The sequence below is a fragment of the Phodopus roborovskii genome, unplaced genomic scaffold (assembly GCF_943737965.1).
Source record: "Phodopus roborovskii unplaced genomic scaffold, PHOROB, whole genome shotgun sequence".
NCBI lineage: Eukaryota > Metazoa > Chordata > Mammalia > Rodentia > Cricetidae > Phodopus > Phodopus roborovskii.
Genome location: NW_026126418.1, coordinates 76,883,037 through 76,906,388, shown reverse-complemented (window position 1 = coordinate 76,906,388; position 23,352 = coordinate 76,883,037). Strand labels below are relative to the sequence as shown.

The following is a 23,352-nucleotide window of genomic DNA, read 5'->3' as shown; positions in this document are numbered from 1 at the left end:
AGGGCTGGAATGCCCACTAATACATTCTGGGTGCTTCTGGAACAGTTAGAGGTATCCCTTGCCATGCCCAAAGCCCCTGGCAGTGGAGCCACTCTGTGCCCTGCAGCTCCTTCTGAGGCTTGGCTTTCATCTGCTCTAGTCAGCTGATGCTCTCTGTTTGCATCCATGCTCACCTTTTCCTTATCCCCTCTCTCAGTGAGGCCCTCCACTGGCCCTGGAACAGGGATGTCCTCCACTGGTGGACATCTGTGATGTGGCTAAGTGGGCAGAGCCTGATCTTGTTCCTTCTCTACTGAATCTGGCCATGGCCTCCGCAGTGGCCACCTCATCTAAATTTCTGCCTGTCACATTCTCAAGATTCAGCATATAGTCTATGTCTGATGTAGAGAGTGACTTTTAATTCTCAGGAAACTTAGCATTCCTGGAACTCCTGAGTAGTTTGTTTGTTTGTTTGTTTGTTTGTTTGTTTGTTTTGCCATGGGCAGTCTCATGCTTCATCTTGACTTCCTCTCTTCTATAATTATCTCAGCCCAGAGAGGTCTGTTTTAGATTGGGAGATCAGAGGCTTCTCAGCAGGGCCATCATTTACCATGAAGAAGTGGGAGAACAAGAATGTTCTAGGCAGAAGGAAGGGCACATGTAAAGGCCCTGTAGCAGAAGGCTGACCTTTCCGGATTTGCTAGGTTGTAAACAATTTTTTACCTCATTCACACTGCTTTTTGCAGACCACTATGTTATGTCCTCTTCTATGGAGAAAGCAGTTCATATTTGTCCTTGCCTAGACTGATGGAAGGGACCCAGATGCTTTTTCTATGATGTGACAGCCAGGCTGCTGTGGAGGGATATCATGGATGCCATCAGTACACAGAGTAACCACTTCCGGAGGGTACTGAGAAAAAGTGCTCAAAAAGACAGCATCCAGGATGAGCCAGTTTCCCAAGCAGAGACACAAAGGAAGGATCCAGGCAGAGGGAACGGTGTGTGCTAAGTCACAGAAGCAAAGAGAGGGTGTGATTCCAGGAATGGGGATCAGAAAGAGTCTTGAAACAACGGGCTTGAGGAGAGGTTTCTAAGCAAGGAGGGAGCAGTACTGGCTGCAGTATGAATGGGTGGGAGGATTTATAGACACCCATGAGGAGGATGCTGCAACAGACTAGAGGGACAGGATGATTGAAACAGTGAGAATAAGCAAGAGGAACAAATCCTTAGTGTAAAAGTCACAAGACTTTAGGATTGCACTAGCTTTAAGAAAGGAGAGAGTGGGGTCTGTTAAGCCTTGTCAATTTTCAAACATCAGTGAATGAGGGTGCTGGCAACTACTGAAGCTGGAGACACCGGGGGGGGGGGACGGGATTTGGGGTGCAGGAGGGGGAAAGAGAATGACTGGGCAGGGAAGGCCTCTTTTGGGTACCATGGACAGCTCCAGGAGGATCCAAAGGCCTCTAGCAAAAACCCACCAGGACATTGATTAGCAGAGCAGCAGTTTTAACAATCGCACCCACCGGCTCAACCAGTTGTTCTGTGCCACAGACTCTGGAAGAAAGGCTCAGGATTCTGCTTCATTAAGTACAGGTACTTAAGAAAAGTGTCCATGGCCGCTCTTGAAGCCCACTGAAATTCCTGGCCAAGGAAATGAGACTCCTGGAGAAATGGGAGAAGCGGCCACCTTCCTCCAGAACCCTTAAAACTAAATGAGGCAGAACTCACCCAAGTGCCATCATGGCCATTGGTCAGTATAGGCTGCTGTATAACTTTCTAACTCTATTTCCTGAAACCTCAAATCAACCCAAATGTGGCTCCCTTAGTCCAGAGAGGAGAGCCCTTCTAGATTGGCTTCACAATTTTATGACAACCTTAGTTGGGCACAGTGGCATAGTGGCTCTCACCTTTAACCCCATCACTCAGGAGGCAGAGGTAGTCAGCTCTCTTTGACCCAGGTTTCAGGGAGTCTGATACCTTCTTCTGGCCTCCTGGGGCAGCAGGTGTACACATGGTACACATACGTGCATGCAAGAAAAAGAAAAACTTATACACATACATAATACATTTAAAAAGTTAAAATGGTAATTATATGTATTATATTTTTAAAAAATTGTCGATGTCGCTATGCATCTGGGAATCTGTAAGGCTTCTTTATTCTGTAGGACATACCTGCAAATCGACAAAGGAGGCCTCCCATCTCAGTTGAGGCAAAGGGATGGATGGATGGATGGATGGGTGGGTGGATGGATGGATGTGGGCTTGGAGTTACTCCAGTGTGTGTAGGGCTAGGGAAACTGGATCTCGTGTTTGTGAAAGATGTGGCACATCACAACTTCTTCCTGTTCCAGGCTCGGGAGCGGGACAGGAGGTCAACACCTTTTATCCTCAACCTCACCCACAGGTATTTGGGCCTTGGCCGCTCGCCGCCCTCTTCCAAGATGGCCGCCGCCGCCTCTGTGACAGGCCTAGTCACGTGGGCGCGCTCGCTTGTGAGGTCGCGGTGCCCCGGAGGGCGATTGTCCCTTCCCGGGCCCCGTCCCGAATATCCCTGTCAACAGGAGCCTGAGCGATCATGGCAACGGGCTCGGGCGGGGAGCGCGTGGTGGCGGCGGCGGCAGCTTGGTCAGGCGCTGAGGCGGCGGAGCGGCGGCGGCGGCGGCGGCGGTGGCTGTGGCGTCGGCACCGGCCCTGAGCGCCATGTGGCGCGGCAGCCCGGAGCGGGAGCTGGCGGCCGGCTGGGAGGCGGCGGCGGCGGCGGAGGCGGCGGCGGCGGCAGAGGCGGCGGCAGCGGCGGCGGCGGCCAAGTCGCAAGCCGCGGAGGCGGAGGAGCAGCTGGGCGTGGACGCGGGCGCGGCCGGGGAGCCCGAGCGCCCGGCGCGCGAGGAGCAGCCCAAGGCCGCGGGCCCGGCCCCCGCGCGACCCCGCGCGGCCGAGGAAGGCGATGCCCGCGTCGCCCGGCGTCTGCCGCCCGCGCCGCCCCTGGCCCCGCCGAGGCCGGCGCGGGCCCTGTACCAGCTCACGAAGACCCGGGGTCGCAGCCGGGGCTACCGGCGCGGCTCGGGCTCGCTGCGGCCGGTCACCGTGGACAGCTCCAAGGCCCGCACGTCCCTGGACGCGCTGAAGATCAGCCTGCGGCAGCTCAGGTGGAAGGAGGTGAGGCCCGGCCCGCCGCGTGGGCACAGGGGGGTCGTCCTTCCAGGCCTGGCCCCGAACCGCTCCCCCGGGTCAGGTCAGCCCCGCCTTGCCCTGGCTCCCCGACAGCTCCTTAAGGCCTCCCCACGGTTTGTCTGGCTTCTCCGCTGACTTTCTTTTTCTTCATTTAAGTTCTGTTTAAAGTTTCGTAAACTTGAGTGCTTGAGTTCCACTCTTGGGCCAGGTTTTGTACTCCTCCACAGCGCCTCACCACACCCAGCTGCTTAGCCGTGCGACCTTGAGCAAGCTGCTTTTCTTCTTCAGCCCCTTAACCTCTGTAAGGTAGTTACCATCAGGGGGCTTACTGCCAAGTGATCACACAGTCTTCAGTAAGTGACAAGCTACTTTTACCATTCTCCCTTCCCCCACCCCCCACCCCCACCGCAGCCACTGCCACCACTGCCACCACCACCGCAGCCACTGTTGAATGATTCAGGGCATATAGGAGTCAGTAAGTGGGGGATGAAAGCTGGTGAGGAGATGAATCACTCACCCTTGAAATCATTTCTGTCCTTTTAAGGTGTGGGGCAAAGTACCACGAATCTGAGAGGTTTCTGTTGCCATCAGCTGAGTAAATAAAACCATTTGACTTTGTGGAAGACATAGGTGAGCTTTTGGGACCTGTGCTGAGGCTATGACAGATGTGGTTTAATGAAGCTGGAAACTGGAGAAGTAACCACAGGAAGGTCCACTGTGGCCACAGGAAGATCCACTGTGGCCACAGGAAGGCCCACTGTGGCCAGAATGTTGATGTCCCAGTGGGCAAGAGGTTGTTTGGAGAGAAACCAAGAAGGGGAGGCTATCGACTGGAGAGCTCCCAGGTGTCTGAACCCCTCAGTCTTGGCTTTCACACCCTGGAAACTGAGGGATGATTGGGAAGACCCAGTTCTTCAGTGTCTAGGTTTGGAGATAAAGTCCCATGTCCAGCCCAAAGAGAGGAGGGTCAGGAAGGCAAACCTGGACTTGTCAGTGTGCTGTCAATGGAAGAGTCCAGGCATAGACACTGGCTAAGCATGCAGCCAATCTAGCATAGGTTCATTCACTTGTTTTGTGAGTATCCACTGGGTGATACCAAGTTGTATGCTGGGCCTGGGCAGTCACAGTTAACATGTGTTAAGATGTGCCCTCGCCTTCAGACATTCATAGTTCGGTAGGGAATGAAATGCCGTAAATACCAGCATCCATAGGACTGAACTGCTGTTTCTGCTGCTGCTACTGCTGAACTCCTTTCCCAGCTATTTGCGTGGCTTTCTCTGTGGCCTCTTGAGGCCTCTGATCAGATACCACATCCCGAGAGAAGTCTGCCAGACAGTGCTTCCAGCCATTTCCAACTCTTACTGTTTCAAAGCATGACATTGTGTTTTGTTTGTTTATTGCTTGTTTTGTTCACCAGAATGTACGCTCTTAAAGGGCAGGCATTTTGTTTTGTTACTGCTGTACTCAAAGGTGTTTTGCATATGGAAGTTGCTCAATAAATATTTGTTGGATGCATGAATACCTTATGTGATGAGTTTTTCTATGTGCTGTGGGAGACAGAGGAGGCCAGCTCCAGCACAGCTTCTTGGGGGAGTAAAGCCCGAATGAGTCTTGAGTGTTGACATTGGGTCAAAGTTGTTTATCATTGTGGACCAGGTCTTGGTAGAGGCAGCTGTGTGGGCCAGCAGAGGTACACTCAGTGCTTTATATGCAACACTGTTTGGCTGGATCACAGAGTGGCAGTCAGATGGTGGGAGAAGGCAGTAGGTGTGAGCCAGAGTCAGATCCTGTGATGGGACTTGGGCCTGTTCTTGAAAAGAAGCCTTACAAGCCATTGTGGAAGTCTGAGGCTTCTGTCCATCAGCTGTACTACCTTGGACAGTCGAGTGAAATTCTTCATGCTTCAGTTTGGTCATCTGCACAATGAGTAGCTAGAGCTCCCAGTCCTCTTACTGTAACTTCAGGATGACAGTGTAAAACCCTTGCACTAGTGAACACAGCAGAGTGGGCACTTTTTAGGACCCTACCTTGACTACCCCTCCATCCCAGGCCTGCCTTGTGACACTTGTAAGACATGTTGGCGTGTAGGTAAAGATGCTCATTCTAGCATATTTGAACATAATTCAGTCATACACATACACACAAAACAAAAACAAAACTTCACTGTGACTTAGTGATTTACTTAGTACCAACCCTTCCTAAAGGCAGGGTGGTGTTTGACTTGTGTCCCTGGTGTTCTGTTCAAGACATACCCAGCAAATGAATGGCAGGATGTTGTAGCACATGTATGCCATCAGGTGCACTAGAATGTGGGTTTTAAAACACTAGACTACAGAACCCTTAAAGATCTGGCTGACTTTACACTATGATTGTTGGACCCTGAGCATCTAAGACAAAATGAATGCATGACAAGTCATATAGAGATAAACTTGGTACTGACAAAGCACAGATGCTCAACCTCTGTAGGCCTGTTTTTTTTTTCATTAGTTATGTAGCGATGTTGGACAGACCCTCTCTAATGTGAGGAGAGCCTCTTTGTGTCAGGTAGGGGTGACTGGGCAGCAGTGTGCCTGCATGTTTGGCTGTGCTGCTGAAGACTGTGGGAGTTCTGCTGCCTGGCTTTGGTGGAGGTGAGAAATAAAGTCATGGCTAGGAGTGGTGGCACCCACTTCTCATACAGGGAATTGGGAGGCCAAGGCTGGAGGATCACAAGCTCAAGGCAAGCCTGGGGTATATAGCAAGACCTTGTTTGAAAAAACAAAACGAATAAATGAAGGAAGGTCTTGACTGCCAATCAGTGTGACCGTTCCCTCTTTTTTTGAGGGTGTGTAGTAAGAACCTTCTCACCATGTTCCACTTCACAGGGGTCTTGAGTTAGCCCATGAATCAGAAATGTGCTCAGCTACTGGGTTTCTTTTTAATTCCACACACATCTAAAGACTACCGTGATGCCTACAATAATCTTTAAGCTTCCTAACTGCTCACTACAGTAAGTGCACTATTATACCCATTTTCTAGATGGGAAAACTGAAGTGCATACTGCTACCTTATGCAGGGTCACATAATTAGTTGGGGCACAGCTAGCATTTGAGGTAGATGGGCTTTAGCAACCCACTCACCTGAAGACTGCAGCAGTGGATATGAATAGACTAAGCTCCTTGTTGTGTAAGAGCTCTCACTGAAGAGACACTGAGCTGCAAAACAGATAGTCACAGTCTTCTCTGGGGTCTAATTTGGCAAAGGAAATCCCACACGGTGGGCTCAAGGCAGGGAGGCAGGGCCAGGTGTCAGGTACAGCAGTGACATGCTGCTGGCTAACAGAGCATGTGGACAGCAGAGAGATGCAGAAAGGGCCAGTTCAGAGAGCCAGCTGCAGCATGCCAAGAAGCTTGCATTCCTACCTGTACTGCCCTGCAGTTTCCCTTGCCCACCATGCCTCATGCTGACGCCGATGGTGCAGTTTTCAGTTCTGGTCTAATTCACAAATTCACAGATGGTAGCTCTGTAAATTTGTAGATGTGAATAAAGCTATCCTTAGCTGGCAAAATCACATGTCCCAAAATCACCAATGATGAAGTGGTTCCTGGCTCACATTTGGAGGCTCCATAGAAAATCCTCTTCCCATCTCCTACATGCTTTTTTTTTTTTTTTTTTCACTTGCCAATTTTATCAAAGGAGAAAAGACACATCCTTGGAGATGTCAGTTGTGTATGGGTGCCATGATGCCATGGACACCAGATAACATGAATTGGGGCTCTGAGAGATTTGATAGTAAGTCATTTGTTGGCAATGGTTTGCATAGTCCCTGTCCTAAGAGCTGTCACAGACACTCTAGTGTATCTTCTGAAATATACCAGCTTTCTGCACATACATACTACCCATTTGTGTCACATGAGTTATTATTTATTAGGTGTATTGCTAGGTGTGGTACTAAGTTCTTAGTGTGCATTAAAAGTAGATTAAGGAGCTGGAGAGATGGCTCAGCACTTTAGAGCACTGGTTGCTCTTCTAGGGACCAGGTTCATTTCCCAGCACCCACATGGAGGCTCACACCTGTAACTCCAGTTCCTGTAGATCTGATGCTTTCTTCCTACCCCTGTCAGCACTGTGTGACCATGGTGTGTAGATGCACATGCAGGCAAAATACCCACACACATAAAAACAAACAAATCAACTTGTTCTTTTTAAAAGAGTGGATCGAGGGGCTGCCATAATGGCTTAGTGGGTAGAGGTGCTTGCCTCCAGGCCTGGTGACCTGGAATTTGATTCCTGGGAACCATATAGTAGAAGATGAGAACTTACTATTGATCCCCCCCCCCCCCGTAAGTTGTTTTTTGCTTTCCATAGGAACACCTTGGCATGCCCACATGTACAGACATGTACACATACACACACACACACACACACACACACACACACACACACACACACACAGAGAACAAATGAGGGTTGGAGAGATAGCTCAGCAGTTAAGAGAACTAGCTGCTTTTCCCCGATGACCTGGGTTTGATTCCCAGCATGCACATGGTGGCTCACAACTGTTTACAACTCCAATTCCCTAGGGATCTAGTGCCCTCTGCTGGCTTTCATGGGCATCAGGCACACAATAGTGCACAAACATACATGTGGGCAAAATACCCTATACACACAGAATAATAAAACAATTTAAATGAGTAACTGTAGTGAAACATTTACAAAACCAAGTGGATGGAGCACTTTCTGTGGGCTCTCTTATTTCTCCCTCACACTAATCTCAGGCAGATGCTAACATCATTTCCTGTTTAGAGATGAGAAAAACCAATGTTTGAGATTGTACCAAGGCTACATAGAGACAAGTGGCAGAGCCATTCAGGACTAGAATTTGTCACCAGTGTACAATCCTAAACCATCTTTATTGCTATCCTTTGTTGAAAGTCATCCTGCTAGGGACTAGACCATCACCACCATTATCCCCAGCTAATGGTCGGAAAAAGCAAGGCAGGCACAGCACCCAAGCAAGAGAGGCAGCTTTGAACAGTAGTGTTCCTAAGCTCCTTCTGTGGGTATTCCATAATTCTCCACTTCTGATCCCTCCCTTTCCCCATCCAACCTGTAACTCTCAAATGACAGCAGTGTCACTCAGAGCCAGGAGAGCAATATTACAAACAGCACTTAAAATAAAACATGCTGAACTACATGTTGCCTGGCAGATGAACACCCAGCATCCATTCCTTCCAAGTCCTGTCTTGCCAGAGTTCAGAGGTGATTCCAGGATATCTGATGGCTCTTCTGTGGAATGCTAGCCTGTGATTTGCAACTCCCTCTGATTCCTTCTGGAAAAAGGCATAGTACAAAATGAAAACCAGGGTGCTTTGCCCTCCCCCTTCCCTTTCCAGTTTCAATGATAGTGCTATTTATATCGCATTTTTGAAAAGAGCATTATATTTGAGAACAGTTTATACCCCACTCCATCAAATGTTCTCCTTCAGCAGACATGTTATTTTAACGTCTAATGCACCAGAATTTCCCCTTTGCTAGTTAAACTTGTCATCACATAAAAATCACATTTCAGTACTGCTGGTATTTGAACAATATGTGCAATAGCTTCGGCATCCACACTAACTTCTTAAACGGCCCCTTCAAGACAGTAAATTCCAGGGCTTGTGTTCGTGTTCAGGGTCTGTAACTACTGTAGATTAATGTGTGTGTGTGTGTGTGTGTGTGTGTGTGTGTGTGTGTGTGTGTGTGTGTTTTAAGCAGGTGTGGTATTTTCCAGGGCTGTTTTCTAAGGTACAGAACACACACTGGGCATCATCATCCCTTCATTTTGCCAGTAGTTTTGGATATTGGTTTTGCCAGCTAACACTGAATGCAAAAATCCACACATTTTGTTTCCCTTTGAAATCTATCCCTGAAGAAGAGCATATTGTGAAAGTAATTGGCCACTTTCAACTGCCTGCTCTAAGGGGAAGAGCCAGGTGTGTGAGGGTTAAAAGTCTTCACCGTTAGCTACTTGGAGAGTGCACTCTGGACATTTTCCCTGAGCCTCAGCTCCTTCAGCTGTGATGACTCATGTCCCACCAAGTGTCTGTGAAAGCTATCAAAGAAGATGCAGGCCTGGTGTTGGACATGCTGCTGGTTTTCAGTTCGTTCCTTTTCCATCTAGTAGGCAGGGAAGACATTGGTCTGTATTTGTGCTGAGTGTTTCATTATCTAGAAGAAAAACATTATAGATGGCAGTCTACATTAAGCTTATCCCAAGCACATATGGCCATTCATTATTCCACAGATATTTGTGACCGATGTATACCTGCTCTATATGGGCTCTAGGGATATGACAGCAGACTTGGATTGGGGTTGCTGCTGGCTGCTTGCAGTGCTAGGGACAGAGCTCAGGGACTTATGGTAGCATCTGTGCAGCATGTATCCTTGTCTTTAGCTTCACAAACAAGCAGGTGGCCTCACTAGGGAGAGTGAGGGACAAGCTAAGTGAACTGGAAGAAGCAGGTCTTTTCTGGATGGCTTCCCTTCCTCCCTCCTTTCAGATCTCACAAGGAGTTGGGGGGGGGACATCCACATGGATTTAAATGTTGCCTCTGTCATGTGACTCTGTGGCCTGGACAAGCTGCTTCACCTCACTGATAAGGCTCCTGTCTCTAAAAATGAGCACAGTCATGAAGGTTGTCACACAGTCTCAAGCACCTTGGACTTTGAACATGTAATGAATTTCTGACATCTTAATTACATTTTATAACAAACATTGATGATGTAGGCAGGTACATAAGCTTGCTCTCCCTTTTATTCATTTTGAACCTAGCCTTCCCTTCCCTTCCCTTCCCTTGTGACTGCTTTGAGACCCTGCCCCAAAGGCCATTTGGGGGTCTGGAGATAACATTGGCTGTGTTTCTGTCCCTTGACGCCAAAGGAGCATCTCTTTGTTGGCCTCATCTCTGTGTTGGCACTGTGCCTTGTGTCCTCAGCTGCCTGTGCATGTGTACTTCCCTGGTCATTTGTGGAGTGTTTGGGAAGGAGTCCCAGAAATCCCCAGAAATCCCCCACCTCTGTCATCTGAGCAAAACCAGTCATCCTGGAGGAATCTGGAGGAATATGTTTGTCACCCATGATGTGCTGTCTGTCCTGGGCAGAGTTTTACATTTTGAAGCCAGTTCCTTAGTAGTCACAACAATAGAAAAGCAATGAAGACAGTAACGTTTACAAATATTCCATGAAAGCTTGAAAAAAATGTGTGCTCTTTATAACTGAACGTAGTATTTCATGTGACATTTGATTCATTGCGAATTACATTATACCAATTTTATGGTTTAGTTTTGTGTCTGATTTATTCATTTAGTGAAATCATTCTAATATTACTTCCAGTAATTGTGGAATTCCTATCTTTTGTTACTTATTTTCTTTCCCCATTTTCTTTCTTTACTAGCCTGTGAGTTAGTTACACTTTCTACTTTTATTTCTATAAAACTTTATGCTAGAGTATTTGACATGCGTGTAATTTCATGTAGTTTGAAGTTAGAATCATGATTCTTTTTTAATTTTTAAAAAGATTTAACTTATTTATTGCTTTAAATTTAAATACAATTACCCACTCACCTCCTTTCCTGACTTCAACCCCACCCATGTTCCCTCCCTCCAACCCTCCTTTGTACCTCCCTGCAGTCCCTCCCATGTCCCCTCTCTACTCTGTCCCTACTGAGTCCTTTTTATTTTTATTTATTTATTTATTTTTGGTGCTTGTGTATACATAGTTTCAGGACTGACCACTTTGTATTGGTTAACCAATTAGGAGCTCATCCCTGGGAGAGACCAGTTAGTTCTTCCTCTCTCAGCAACCCTTAGTTGCACTTAATTCTTTGTCTAGGGGTGGGTCCCTATGGGATTTCCCTTTTCTGTGTTAATGTGTCTATTGATCTTGTCATTGTTCAGTTCGTATTGTTGAGGTATCATGAATGCAGCATCCCTGTCATTTCTAGGGGGTGTAGTTCCACACAGACTTCCTGGTCCTCTGTCCCACTTCTGCTGTGTTCCCTGAGCTCTGCTCCCTCTGGTCCATTGATCTCTGCATTATGACCCATTGGGACTTTCTGCAATGGTCTCCATTTTCTATAAAGAGACAACACTTTGATGGGGGGGGGGTGACATTTATCTGTGGGTAAAAGGGTAAGTTGTAGAATACAGTTGAGAATTATGCTAGTTTGCCAGGTGGTGGTGGCACATGCCTTTAACCCCTAGCACTTGGGAAGCAGAGGCAGGTACATCTCTGTGAGTTTGAGGCCAGCCTGGTCTACAAAGCTAGTTCCAAGGCAGTCAGGGATACATAGAGAAAACCTGTCTCAGAAAACAAAAGAAAAACAAACACAGAAAGAATGATGCTTATCTAGTAGAGTGGTGGCCGTAGGTTCTCTAAGATCCATCTCTATCCTGGTTATTAGGCTAGGTTATTGTTACTATTTTTAACTTTGTATATGTATTCGTGTGTGGGTTTGTGCATGTAAAGATAGTGTCCACCGAAGCTAGAAGAGGATGTTGGGTACCCTGGGGTTGGAGTTAGAGGCAATTGTGAGAGGTCTAATGTGGTACTGGAGAAAGCTCTGGCACTCTCCTAGATCAGTGTGCGCTTAACTGCTGGACCATGTATTTATTATTATTTTATATGTACGTATATGGCTGTGTACATACTATGATTTACATGTAGAAGTCAGAGGACAACTATTGGGAGACTGTTCTCTCCTACCTTGTGGTCCTGGGCATTGAACTCATGGCCTCAAGCTTGGTAAGAAGCACCATTAACTGTTGAACCATCTTGCTCATCTCATTATTCTCTTAGCAACATAATGACCTTAAGGGGAGTTTCCATTCAGTAGTATTTTTGTTATTTTATCCTTCCATCAATTTAAAAAGTTAGATGTTTTATATAGCCTTAGTGTCTTTGGATTTACCCACATTTGTCATTTTCTTTGATTGTTTTATTTTATTACTCAGGCTCACAATGTTCCCTTGAATGTAATCCTGTAATAGTTTAATGATGGGTTATTTATAATAAATTCTATCTGGTTTTATTTTACCAAAAGTAACCCTTATTTTCCCCCATTCTTGAGGGACAATGTTATGGCACACATACAGTTCACTACGGCTCTGTCTTGTTAGTTACATGACCCACCCCTTGAAGATACTGTGCCATTCCTCACGTTTTGCTGTTGGGGAGTGCTGGCAGTCTTTTTCCTTTTGCTAGTTGGGTTTGCTTTTCCTTTGGACTCCTTTAAAGTCTTCCGTGTGTTTCAGATGTCTCCTGAGTCTCTGAAGCACTTCCAGGAGAGAGGCTTCCCCTTTTATTCTGTTTAGGGTTTGAGGGGATTCCATTTTCTAAGGTCTGGTGTCCCACTGATTCTAGAAAGTTCTCACCCAGTTCCTTTTGCAATATTTTCTCTCATCCAGTCTCTCTTTCCTATCTTCCTCTTGTGGGGTTTTGATTGAGGTCTCAAGCCCTGTTTGATGGTGAACTAGTGTGTTTGGAACCTAAATCTCCAGCTGGTCTTTGAGGTGTGGGTCTAAAGTGAGGACTTTCATTCTGTGTGACTGCTGCAAAAGCTTACCAACCAACTTTTAATAGTGTGTGTGTGTGTGTGTGTGTGTGTGTGTGTGTGTGTGTGTGAGTGAGAGTGAGAGAGAGAGAGAGAATGCATGTGTGCATGTGTGTGTTGTACTTTTTAAACTCTAGACTTAGTATGACTTTGTCTCTCAACTCTTCCATGAGATGTTATGGTAGGTATTCTGAGGGAAACTTTTCCCTCTTATTTTTCCTTGTCTTCACCATGGCCATGAAAACGCAGGTTTCTTCTAGTTCATCTACTGAAGATGTGGCCTCTTGGGGGCCAGGCCTGCATGAGAGTTTCTGGTCTGATTCTCCGCTAGCCAGCAGGCATTTAGAAGCCCGGAGCACAGTCAAAGGCCGGTCATAGCCTAAGTGTGCAGGAAGACCATTACTCAGACACCTCTGATGTCCATGGAGAATGGGCTGCAGGGAAGACTGCAGCAGAGAGGTAGGTCAGGATGCTGTGCAGGCCTTAGAGCCGGGTGCTGATGGGTGGGGAGCAGACCAATGAAGAGCCTTTCCCCACCTGGATTCTAAGTTCTGTGGGAGGGAGCTCGTCGTCTTCATCTGCTGAAGCCTGGCACAGAGAAGCATTCAGTGGCAGTGGGCTTGAGCTGTGGCATCTCACTCATGGACAATTCTTGGATTGCCTTCAAATGATGATTTCCTTTCAAGGGAGATGACATAGAGGGATCCCAGCCAGTGTGCTCAGCCGGTCTCTGGCATTGTGAAGCTCAGGCCAGAAATAAGGAGCCAGCTCTCTTGAGAGCCCCTGAAAGCCTTGGGTCTGACAAGGCTCCTTCCCCATGACCATAAAGTTTTCTTTAGCTCGTGCATTTGCCGCTTTGGTCAGGAGTCCCATGCTATCAGAGAATGCTCACAAAAAGCCTTACCATCTTCCTGGATTTTTATAACATTTTCTCAGAAACAACTAAACTTTACCTGAGTCTCTTGGCACATTGCAAAGCTGTTCTTCTAATGGTTGTTATTTCTCAGAAAGCTCCCTACTCCTAAGACATTTTTGTTGGAAAAAGTGCCCTGTGTCTGGGGATCAAAGGGAGAAACAAATGGTCCCTGTTGCGTGACAATTTAGTAAGTCTGGGATGGCCACCGAGGACTGCAGCTTTATGAGTTTATCCAACAGTGTTCCGTTAGAGTGAGCTGAACGTTTCTAGAAAGTGAAGTGAAACACAGCATATAGAGGCAGCTTTTAAATCCCTAGGTCTAGGAGGTCTTCATTATTGCTCAACAAATACATTCTCCAAGTGAGAATGCCCGAGTGAGACACTGCCCTTTGAACCATGACCACAGTTGTCTTATACTGGCTTTTGTGGGAACTAGAAAAAGGGGCTTCCTCTTCTAGGAAAAAAATAGTGGTCAATATATGACTTATCCTATTATTGACAAATTTGTTAGAGTAATAGATTATTAATTAGCTAATGCTGGCTGGTTATTAAATAATACTCTGTTGTATCATAATGGAGTATTTGTTGATTTGAACTTGAACATAAGATGACTGAGTGCAATTTTCAAATTTAACCACTGCACTGATTCTAAAGTGTTCAGTGTCCTGAGCTATCTCTCACCTGCGAAAGCAACCTCTGTTTGGAAACACAGGCTGCTCTTAGATCAGTAGTGTCTTCCACTTGTCATCTTGTCACACCGGCTTGTTAAAATAAGATACTTGATTGCCATCTGCCAGAAAAGCCTCCTTATAAATGTTGAGTCACCAAAATAGAAAATAACCTTGTTTGTTTAATAAGATGGAATGTTTCTTGGTGTTAGTTTAAACCAACAAATCATTTTATTATGACAGCATGCCAATACTATGTAATAGCTATCACTCAGCAGGCACACTCTGTAGAGTTAAAATATACTTAAAATATTTAAGCTGGCCTTGTGGGCCAGAGCCCATAGCCCCAACTATTTTGGATGTCAAAACCAGAAGGATCAACAGAGCCTGGGGTTTAAGACCAGCCTAGGCAATCTAGGGAGAGCCCTTATCCTAAATAAAACAAGAAAATTCCAAATGCTAACAAAAAGCCTGCACAGAACAACGTGATGGAAAAGCCACGAGGGTGGGTGAGCCCAGTCCTTGGGACTGAGTTCTACTTGAAGAATGAAATGTGCTGGGAGACAGGAGGGAGGCACAGGTCAGCCTGGAGGCACCAGAAAGACTTGTGTGAAAATGGAAGCTTCGTCTCTTTCCTGGTTCCCACTGTTTTCAGGTCCAGATCCGTGATATGTTGCTGTTCATAAGGTGCTCTGTTCTTTCTCCTGTGCCCACACCTTCTTCCATCTTGGGGTATCAACTAAAACCCCCCTTTCTAAAGGAGATGACTTGCCTGAGCTAGATGCTTGCTCTCTGGGTTCCCCTTCCACAACATGCATCAGCTCCATTGTTATCGTGTGCTGTATTTTCTCTACCAACAGGCTTTAAATTCAGGTACTACAAGGACCAGTCTGTCTGCCTCACTCTTGTTTATTACCGGATCCTCACACCCCAGCGCACAATGCCTGCAATAGTGTAGAATCAGATTTTCATAAATACTGGATGGAATAATTTTCCCATTCTTTTCTCAAACATTTCTTTAGGTTTGACTTTGTGCCACAAACCCCGTTGAGCCCTGGGCAAACCAAGCAGTGACACCCTGTGGGGGCTGTCCTTCTGGGAGAGCTGGGGTGGGTGAGCCAGCTATGGGGGGAGGGGCAGGGCTAGTTGTGCTTCAAAGACTTGGAAGCAGTGGGGTGATGGGGAAGGGCACTGCAGGCAGAACCATGCCAGAGACTTCAGACTGAGAGCTCAGGGAGCTTCTGAGTAGGTGTGCATGCGTGCTGCGTGCGTGCATGCGCATGCGTGACTGCCTGCCTGCCTGAGGTGTGTGTGTGTGTGTGTGTGTGTGTGTGTGTGTGTGTGTATGTGTGTGTGTGTGTGTGTGGCTGCCTGTCTGCATGAGGTGTGTGTGTGTGTGTGTGTGTGTGTGTGTGTGTGTGTGTGTGTCTGCCTGAGGGGTGTGTATGTGTGTGCGCCTGCCTGAGAGGTGTGTGTGTATGTGTGTGTACCTAACTGAAGGGTGGTTGTGCCTGCTTGAGAAGCATGTGTGCACGTGTGCCCAAGAAACCAGATTCACAGATTTGCAGATGAGAAAGCCCCTCTGGCTGTGCTGTGGAGGTATATTCAGGAGGTGGGATGGTGAAATGGTGAACAGAGAGTGGTTCCCTCCAGTATAAAAGCCTAACAGTGGAACATGTAGAGGAGACACTAAGGTGACATCTGGTGGCCTAGCCAATCTGTGGAGACTGCGACAAAGCAGGATTTATGAGTTCTCAGTACAGAGTAAGGACAGCATCACTAGCTGCATTACTATCTCCATGCACGTTAGGCAGCATCCCTAATATGCAGGGATGAGGATGAGGAAAAGCCAGAATACACACCCTGGTCTTTTCTTTGTGCCAAGTCAAGCCCTCTGCCCTGCCCTAAGCTGTGCCTCCCAGACTAGGGGGAAGATCTCTTTCAAGAATCCCTTTCCTCCTTTTTGATGAGTGGGGGTCCAAAGGAGGCTCCTCCGGGCATCCAGCCACAGAAGGCTATTTCCTATGTTCCCTCCAGGCCATGACACCCTCTTTCCTAAGTGTCCTTTCACAGAGAGAGGAGGAGGAGGACCAGGGGGTAGCTGAGTACTGTCTTCCCCTGCTTAGTGGGGAGAGAGATTTGTGCCCTGCTCCCAGTCTGAGTGCTGAGCATTTGGCTGCTTTTTAATAAAGGCCTCATTGTGGGAAAGGCCATTAAGCAACCAATGGTGTTCTTTACCTTCATTGGGGGAAAAAGCTGCAGAGTTAAGTAAAATTCAGACCATGTGGAAATAAAACAATAAAATGCTATTCACATGCATGGGCCTTTCCCTGAGGCCAGTGCGATGAGAACCAGCCACCCAGAGTCCACGCTGGCAGAAGTGGTGCCACTTTCTTACTGAATACTTGTAGAATGCTGACTTTAGTGCAGTGATGTGTGTCCTCCAGTGTCCCACAGGTGCACTGTGTGAGTGTACAGGTGTGTGTATGCATGCATATATGTGTGTTTTGTACACATGTGTTTGTGCACTTGTGCATGTGTGTGGAGGTCTTCCTTGGTGACTCTCCACCTTGTTTTTTGAGACAGTGTCTCTTATCACCTGGAGTAGGCTGGCTAGCCGGTAAGCTCCATCCCACCCCAGTACCTTGGTTACAGATGCACACACTAACACCCTGTTTTTATGTGGGTGCTGGGGGGGTCCAATCTCAGGCCCTCATGGCAAGCATTTTCCAGTCTAAGTTATCCCCCCATCCATTACTACTTCTCCCCACCACCTATTGGGAAGGTCCTTATGTCCTTCTTTCATTTGTAAAGGATAGTGAGAAGCATTTTGAATTTTATGGCAACATTAGTAATGTGGCCTGCAGACCATCCCCCCAGCTTCTCCAAAGTTCTCCAGCTTTTCAGCTGCTGTCACTAAAATCTAAGGTCTACTCTCATTTCTGGAACTTGGGTTCAGTTCCTATAGCTTCCAGAAAAATCTGTTATTTACGAATAAAACTCAGCACATTAAGGGACACCATGCCACTGTAGTACCTCCAGGTAAAAACATACCTGGGGACCCAACTGTGATTCCATCCATGTTTTGCTGAGAAGTGCCTCATTTTCCACATGCACCACTCTTTAAACAATACCTTTATTAACTGTTGATTTTATAATGGTGCCATCTCTCTTATTACCCTCAAGCTGGTTAAGAGGTCCTAAAGAACACAAAAGTTACCCCTTACAGCCAGAAGCCGGTGTCCAAGCATAACTTGCTGTGGTCCAAGGGCTTTTCTCTACCTTAGGATTATTGTTAGGATAAAATGGACAGTATGTGGAAGGCAGAGCAGTGCAGGTCTAAGAGTGGGTGCTCTGGAGCCACCCAGCCCAGGATAGACTTTGCTACAGCTCTGTAAGCTTGGGTAGGCTTCCTATACCACCATGAGCCTTAATATCATCCTCTACACAAGGGAGAAATCACAACCATAGCTCTTATGGCTCTCATATGATTAATGGGTAAGGAGCTGAACAGACTTGTGTTAATGCTGACACATGCTTGCCTAATAATGGAATTATCCATGGCACCAATGCTCTGCTGGGGAACTGTTGGCTTTCCATTCTGGAATTTACCTGTGACAGGTTTCATGTAGAAGCACCAAGTCCAATGGAAAGATGTCAATACGACAGGAAAAGTTCCTACTAGCTTTCCTAGCTTGCTCTAGGCTAAAATCAGTGTCCTTTGTTGAGGATAAAAATACAGGGCAAGTGAAATAAGGCAAATTCAGGAAGGTCTAGGGAGAACTTTCCAAATTGAGAATGCCTTTTCCTTAAAAGGAGACAGGCCTCAGAGACACCATCAGTGTTAACTGATTAATGCTAATCAGTGTGCTATTTGTGCACATACAGAAAACCCTACATGTTCCTTATGCATAAAGCCCATATCTAATTTTAAAGCTAAATGAAAGTTGGCAAATAAGAAAAAAAAATACATCCAAATAAAATAGATTAATTAAATACAAAGGAAATACCAATGATATATTTAATGAGCAGTTAGTTACTAGTGGGCTAAGAAAGCTGAAATGTCACTGTTCCAGCATCATTTTTTAAATTTTACTTAGAAAATGGTAATTCCAGTCAATTCGTTAACTGTGAAGCACTCTGGCAAGTGGCATCTTTAATCCCCACTACCCTCATAGTTGGGTTATTATAACCCTATTTTACAAATGAGTAAACTAGGACACCAAAACATACAGACACACATGTGCACACACGCGTGCACACACATACACTCACACACACACACTAAAGAGCTGGTTCACAGGTAAGGAAATAAAGTACTCAGAAATGGGGTGGAGAAGGCTGGGAATGAGGTAACATTTCTGGTAGTCAGTGGACAATAGAACAGCCTGGAGAACTATATAGCACCCCACCCGGAGAGAATAGACCACTGAACATAATTTTGACAGTTTCTGACTGTTTTCGTTTAGCAGAAGAGAGACTTGGGTGACAAGTACTTCCTGGAAAAACAGGGGTGGACATGGTGGGGAGCCATAGTTAGGCAAGGGTGTGAAACTCTGGCCAGGGGAGAACAGAAGAAAGAGGAGCAAAGGGGAGTAGTGTAGTTTTTGTTTGTTTGTTTTTAACTCTTTGGAGGCCTGCCATGCAGTTCCCAAATAAATTAACCCCAATCCTAACTCCGCTCCCCCCCCAATCTTTGTTTGAATCTTCTCCTTTTCTCGATCCTTAGTCTTTTTCCTAAATTTCTCCTCCTGTTTATTTTCTCTGCCAGCTATAAATCTACTCATGTCATTATTTGTTGGCAAATATCGACTAAGGGCCCAACTGGCAATCCACCACCTCTGTTATTTTGTGTTCTTTGAGTGGTTCTGGAGAGCAGGGCTGATTAGCCTCTTTGTAGCTGGGGAGGGTGAAGATCAGAGATGTTCATACAGTGTCCATGTTTCATGTGTAAATGATAGGTTTGGGATTTGAACTTAGGTTGCCACTCAAGTCTGAATCCATGCCTCTCCCCAATGGAAGCTGGTGGCTTCTTATGATCTAGCTGCTTTGGCTCCTCTGTCAATTCCTTAATTAGCAATTACTCCATATTAGGAGCATGTTCCAGAGCCCTCTGCGCAGGAATGGGCTCTGTTCTGAGAGACATCGCTCAAGCCAGAATGAAAGACCCAGGGAACAGGACCACAGCCTTTTGCTTGACTAATTGAGCCCCATGGGGCTCTTATTTTATTTTTTTCTCATTTTTTTTCTTCTTAGAAAGCTGAATGACTTTAATGACGCTGTTGTAGATTATTAGTTGAAGATGTGTTACATTTGTTTATACTGTAGAATATTTGTTTAAGGATACAAAGATGTGTTGCATTCTTTTATGTTGCATTTGTTTAAGGAGATGTGGGGGCGGGGAGTTAGGATTAGGGTTAATTTATTTGGGAGCTGCATGGTAGGCCCCCAAAGAGTTAAAAACAAACAAACAAACAAACAAGCAAACAACAACAACAACACACCACTCCATCCTTTAAAATGGCCAGGAGGCTGCTATTGAGTAAACTAAGATGCTGGCTTGTAGATTTTCTGAAATCAGAACTTAACATATCCTAATTTGTCTGCTGTAAGGATCACCCAGAGCCGTGTTAACTCTAGTTCCCCAGCAAGGGTGAGTTCCAGGGTCTTTATTACCTCTGTCCTTAGCCCCCTAAAGTGACTGCTAGCATCAATTAGGTTGGGAAACATTTAGTGTCAACTCTGGGAACTGAATGCCACTTGAGGTGTGTACTCTGGATTGGAGGCATGAGCCCTAAGGTCAGCATTCAGAGTCCCATCCCACAGTCCATACAGTGTCAACTGTCATGTAACTGAACATCTTTCTCTCAAGTCCTCTGTGCCATATATTCCCTGTAGAAAGGGTCTGAAGTCTCCTTTCATCTCTTTTTCCCTCTGTTTTCTCAACCCTGACCCCCCTTTGCTGAGTCACTCATCAACATTTCTGTAGGAGTCTAAACTCCATTCATTACTCTGTGCCCAGCTCCTGGCACAGTGGAATGTGAATGAACTGTGTGTCTTCATGAGTTTTCTTTCTTTCTTTTATTTGTAAAATGGACAAATGCTGTCAATCAGTGGGAGTGGATGGGAGGTGAAAGCAGTGATGGGAAAAGCGCAAGTGTCTTGTGCCACTGGCCCTCTGTGGGTGATGGTCTGTGATGATGCTGTGCAGACTAGACTAAACAACGCCTCACAGCTGACTGTCTGCTTAACTCAGCATTTTACAGACTTTGCAGCTTTCTCAAAGTTTTATCATGTGCCCCGCCCCCATACCTCAAAAATCTGCCCCCCACAAGTCTTTCCATTCTGTTCTGCTGTGATTCACTTTGAGGTCTCCAGTAACTCATCCTGACCTTATGGCTAGTGTGTGCTGAAGATCTCCTCATTCAGTCTGGTGCAATGAACAGAACAATGGGGTTGTAGGCTGGAATTAATGCTTTAAAAAGGTTATGGATGGTGGGGAGGCTTTCAGGGCAGCTTTGGGAAATCTCTGCCTGGAATTCTTTAGCAAGAGAAAAACCCTGACTGCTGAAGATGTACGTCCTCTAAGCCTTGTTGAAATCCAGGTGGTGATTAGGCAATCCACATTCAAAACTGTGTTTCCTTCCACCCTGGGAATTACCCAGAATTCAGCCAGAATTCAGGCTTACAAGAGAGGCAACTTGGACAAGTGAACACTGCCCTGGCCTGAGGGTGACCAACAGTTTTTGCTGGCTTAACATTTGTGGGCTCTGAAGCTTAAGACTGACAGAGCCCTGGGCAAACTGGAGCCAATTAATAACTGGCAGCCCTGCCCAGTGCACATGGCTGCTTGTTCAAGAGAGGTGAAACAAACATTAGCATTAGCAGGGTTTGCATACATGTGTGCTGTGGTGCACGTGTGTGTGTGTGTGTGTGTGTGTGTGTGTGTGTGTGTGTGTGTGTGTGTGTAGGTTAGGAAATGGTTTGCAGGTGTTGGTTCTCTCCTTTTACCAAGTGTGTCCTGGGGATGTCAGACTTGACAGCAAGTGCTTTTACCTGTTGTTAGCTCTCCAACCCATGAAGAGTATGTTTGAGTTTGTTTTTAATGTGTGTGTTTTGCCTGAATGTATATGCGTGTACCACGTGTGTGCCTGAGGCTGGAAGAGGGTGTTAGATGCCCTAAGACTAGGGTTACATGTAGTTGTGAGCCACTATGTGGTTGTGAAAAGTGAACCAGGACCTCTGGAAGAGCAGCCAGTGCTCTTAACCACTGATCCATCTCTTGAGCCCCAAGAGTATGTTTATAATTGTAATTTTTCTCTATGTGAATAGTGAGAACTCAATAGTTTGTGACATTTTCCAGCAGGGATTTGTACCAGTATTGTTGTGAAAGGTTCATTTTTGCAGGAAACATCAGTAACAGAACTGATAGTGTATGAATCTTGAAAGCAGTTTAGATTTTAATGTTTTGTTAGCATATATTTTATACAATAGGCTTCATTATGACATTTTTATATATGCATATAATATACTTTGGTCATCTTTACCCCATTACCCTCTCTTATCCACCCCTGTTCCTGGTTGTCCCCCCTACCTCTCCCTAATTAGCCCATCTTCTACTTTCATGTTTCTCTCTCTCTGTCCCTGTATGTGTGTATGCGTGTGCACCCATGTGTGTCTCAGTGTTTACAACAGCATAGGTGAGGGCTATTTACAGAAGCATGGATGCTTTCCCAGTGGCCACATCACTGAAAAAATGTCTCTCCCTTCACCAGCAGCCATTAGCTGCCCTTAAGTCCTCAGGGAGGGGTTCCTCTTACTGCCCTGTGATTGTGGACCCAGTCTTGTGGAGGTCTTGTGCAGACAGTCTCAGCTGCTGTGATATCTGGAACCTTCCCCAACATTCCACTCCTTGTATGGGTCCTTGTATTCTTTCTGCCTCTTCCTGTGTAATGTCCCTTGAGCCTGGTGGTTGGGGTTTTGTGTTATATCCCACTATTTATCCCAGAAGCTAACACATGATAAGTTTTTGATTAATGCTGTTCGAGTAGATAAGTTAATTAGGACTGGAGTCTTGGTCTGATTCTTAGTCCTCTGGTATTTCTACTGGTCATTATTTGCAACATGATACAGGTTTTTCCTGAAATGACTCTATTGGCTCAGTTTCTGAGGCTGTTGCAGGAACACCCTAGCTCTATGAAGTGTGGAAACAATGGAATGTGCACTGCACAAGGCTGTTTGCAGAGCTGCATGCTGGGAGATTGACTGAAAGCCCTCCTGGTTTGTCCTGTGATTGAGGACACACACACACACACACACACACACACACACACACACACACACACACACGAAACTGCCTCATTATCTGGTCATCAGGAAAATGCCAGCTGTCATTGCTGACTGAGCTGGGCCATTAGCCAGGTTGTCCCAAGTTCATCAAGTGAAGTGGAAGATATCGCTTGCATGCTTTGCCCTAAAAGGAGCAGCTCGTCCTAAGGAGCCAGCAGGTGCTGCTCTAGACACAGCTGTGAGCTCAGCTGCACTGTAATGAGAAGGTGGGGCCTGGCCATGTAGTCATCATTAGGGACAAATTATGACTCATACGCTGACACTGATATCCACAGACTCTGTATGTCTGGCTGTTCTACTGAGAAGAGTGGGCTATGTGTCTCAGGGCTTGTACTGACCCAGGTGTGACAAAATATGTCCTTCTCCACAGTGGTTTTGTTTATCTATGGGAGATGGACATGTTAGTTCTTATCTACCTGTCTGGAGGGATCAGACCTTCCCATGACTTCCATATTTCACCCTAAGCTTTCTGTAAAAAAAATACTTTTATTGTGAGTGTCTTACCCGGATTATGTAAATACACATGTATACCCAGTGCCCTCTGAGGACAGAAGAGGGTATCGTATCCCCTGGAACTTGAGTTGTGAGCCATCATGTGTGCACTCATCATGGAGGCTTGATCCTGAATTTATGCATACTGGTGCTTGGTTCAAAGAGGTGAAAGTGGCTAACTATTTTGTAGGATGTTTAGGAG

The 23,352-nt window shown here is 46.2% G+C and overlaps 1 protein-coding gene across 1 annotated transcript in view; it reads left to right on the top strand.

Moving 5' to 3' along the window:
• The first annotated feature begins 2,456 nt into the window (after positions 1–2,456).
• The window catches only part of Ttll11 (tubulin tyrosine ligase like 11), a 239,613-nt gene continuing 218,717 nt past the window's right edge, over positions 2,457–23,352 (top strand). The window contains exon 1 of the mRNA XM_051185303.1: positions 2,457–3,135. Within this exon, the coding sequence (XP_051041260.1) occupies positions 2,680–3,135 (456 nt within the window). The 5' untranslated portion in view covers positions 2,457–2,679. The remainder of the gene's footprint in view (positions 3,136–23,352) is intronic.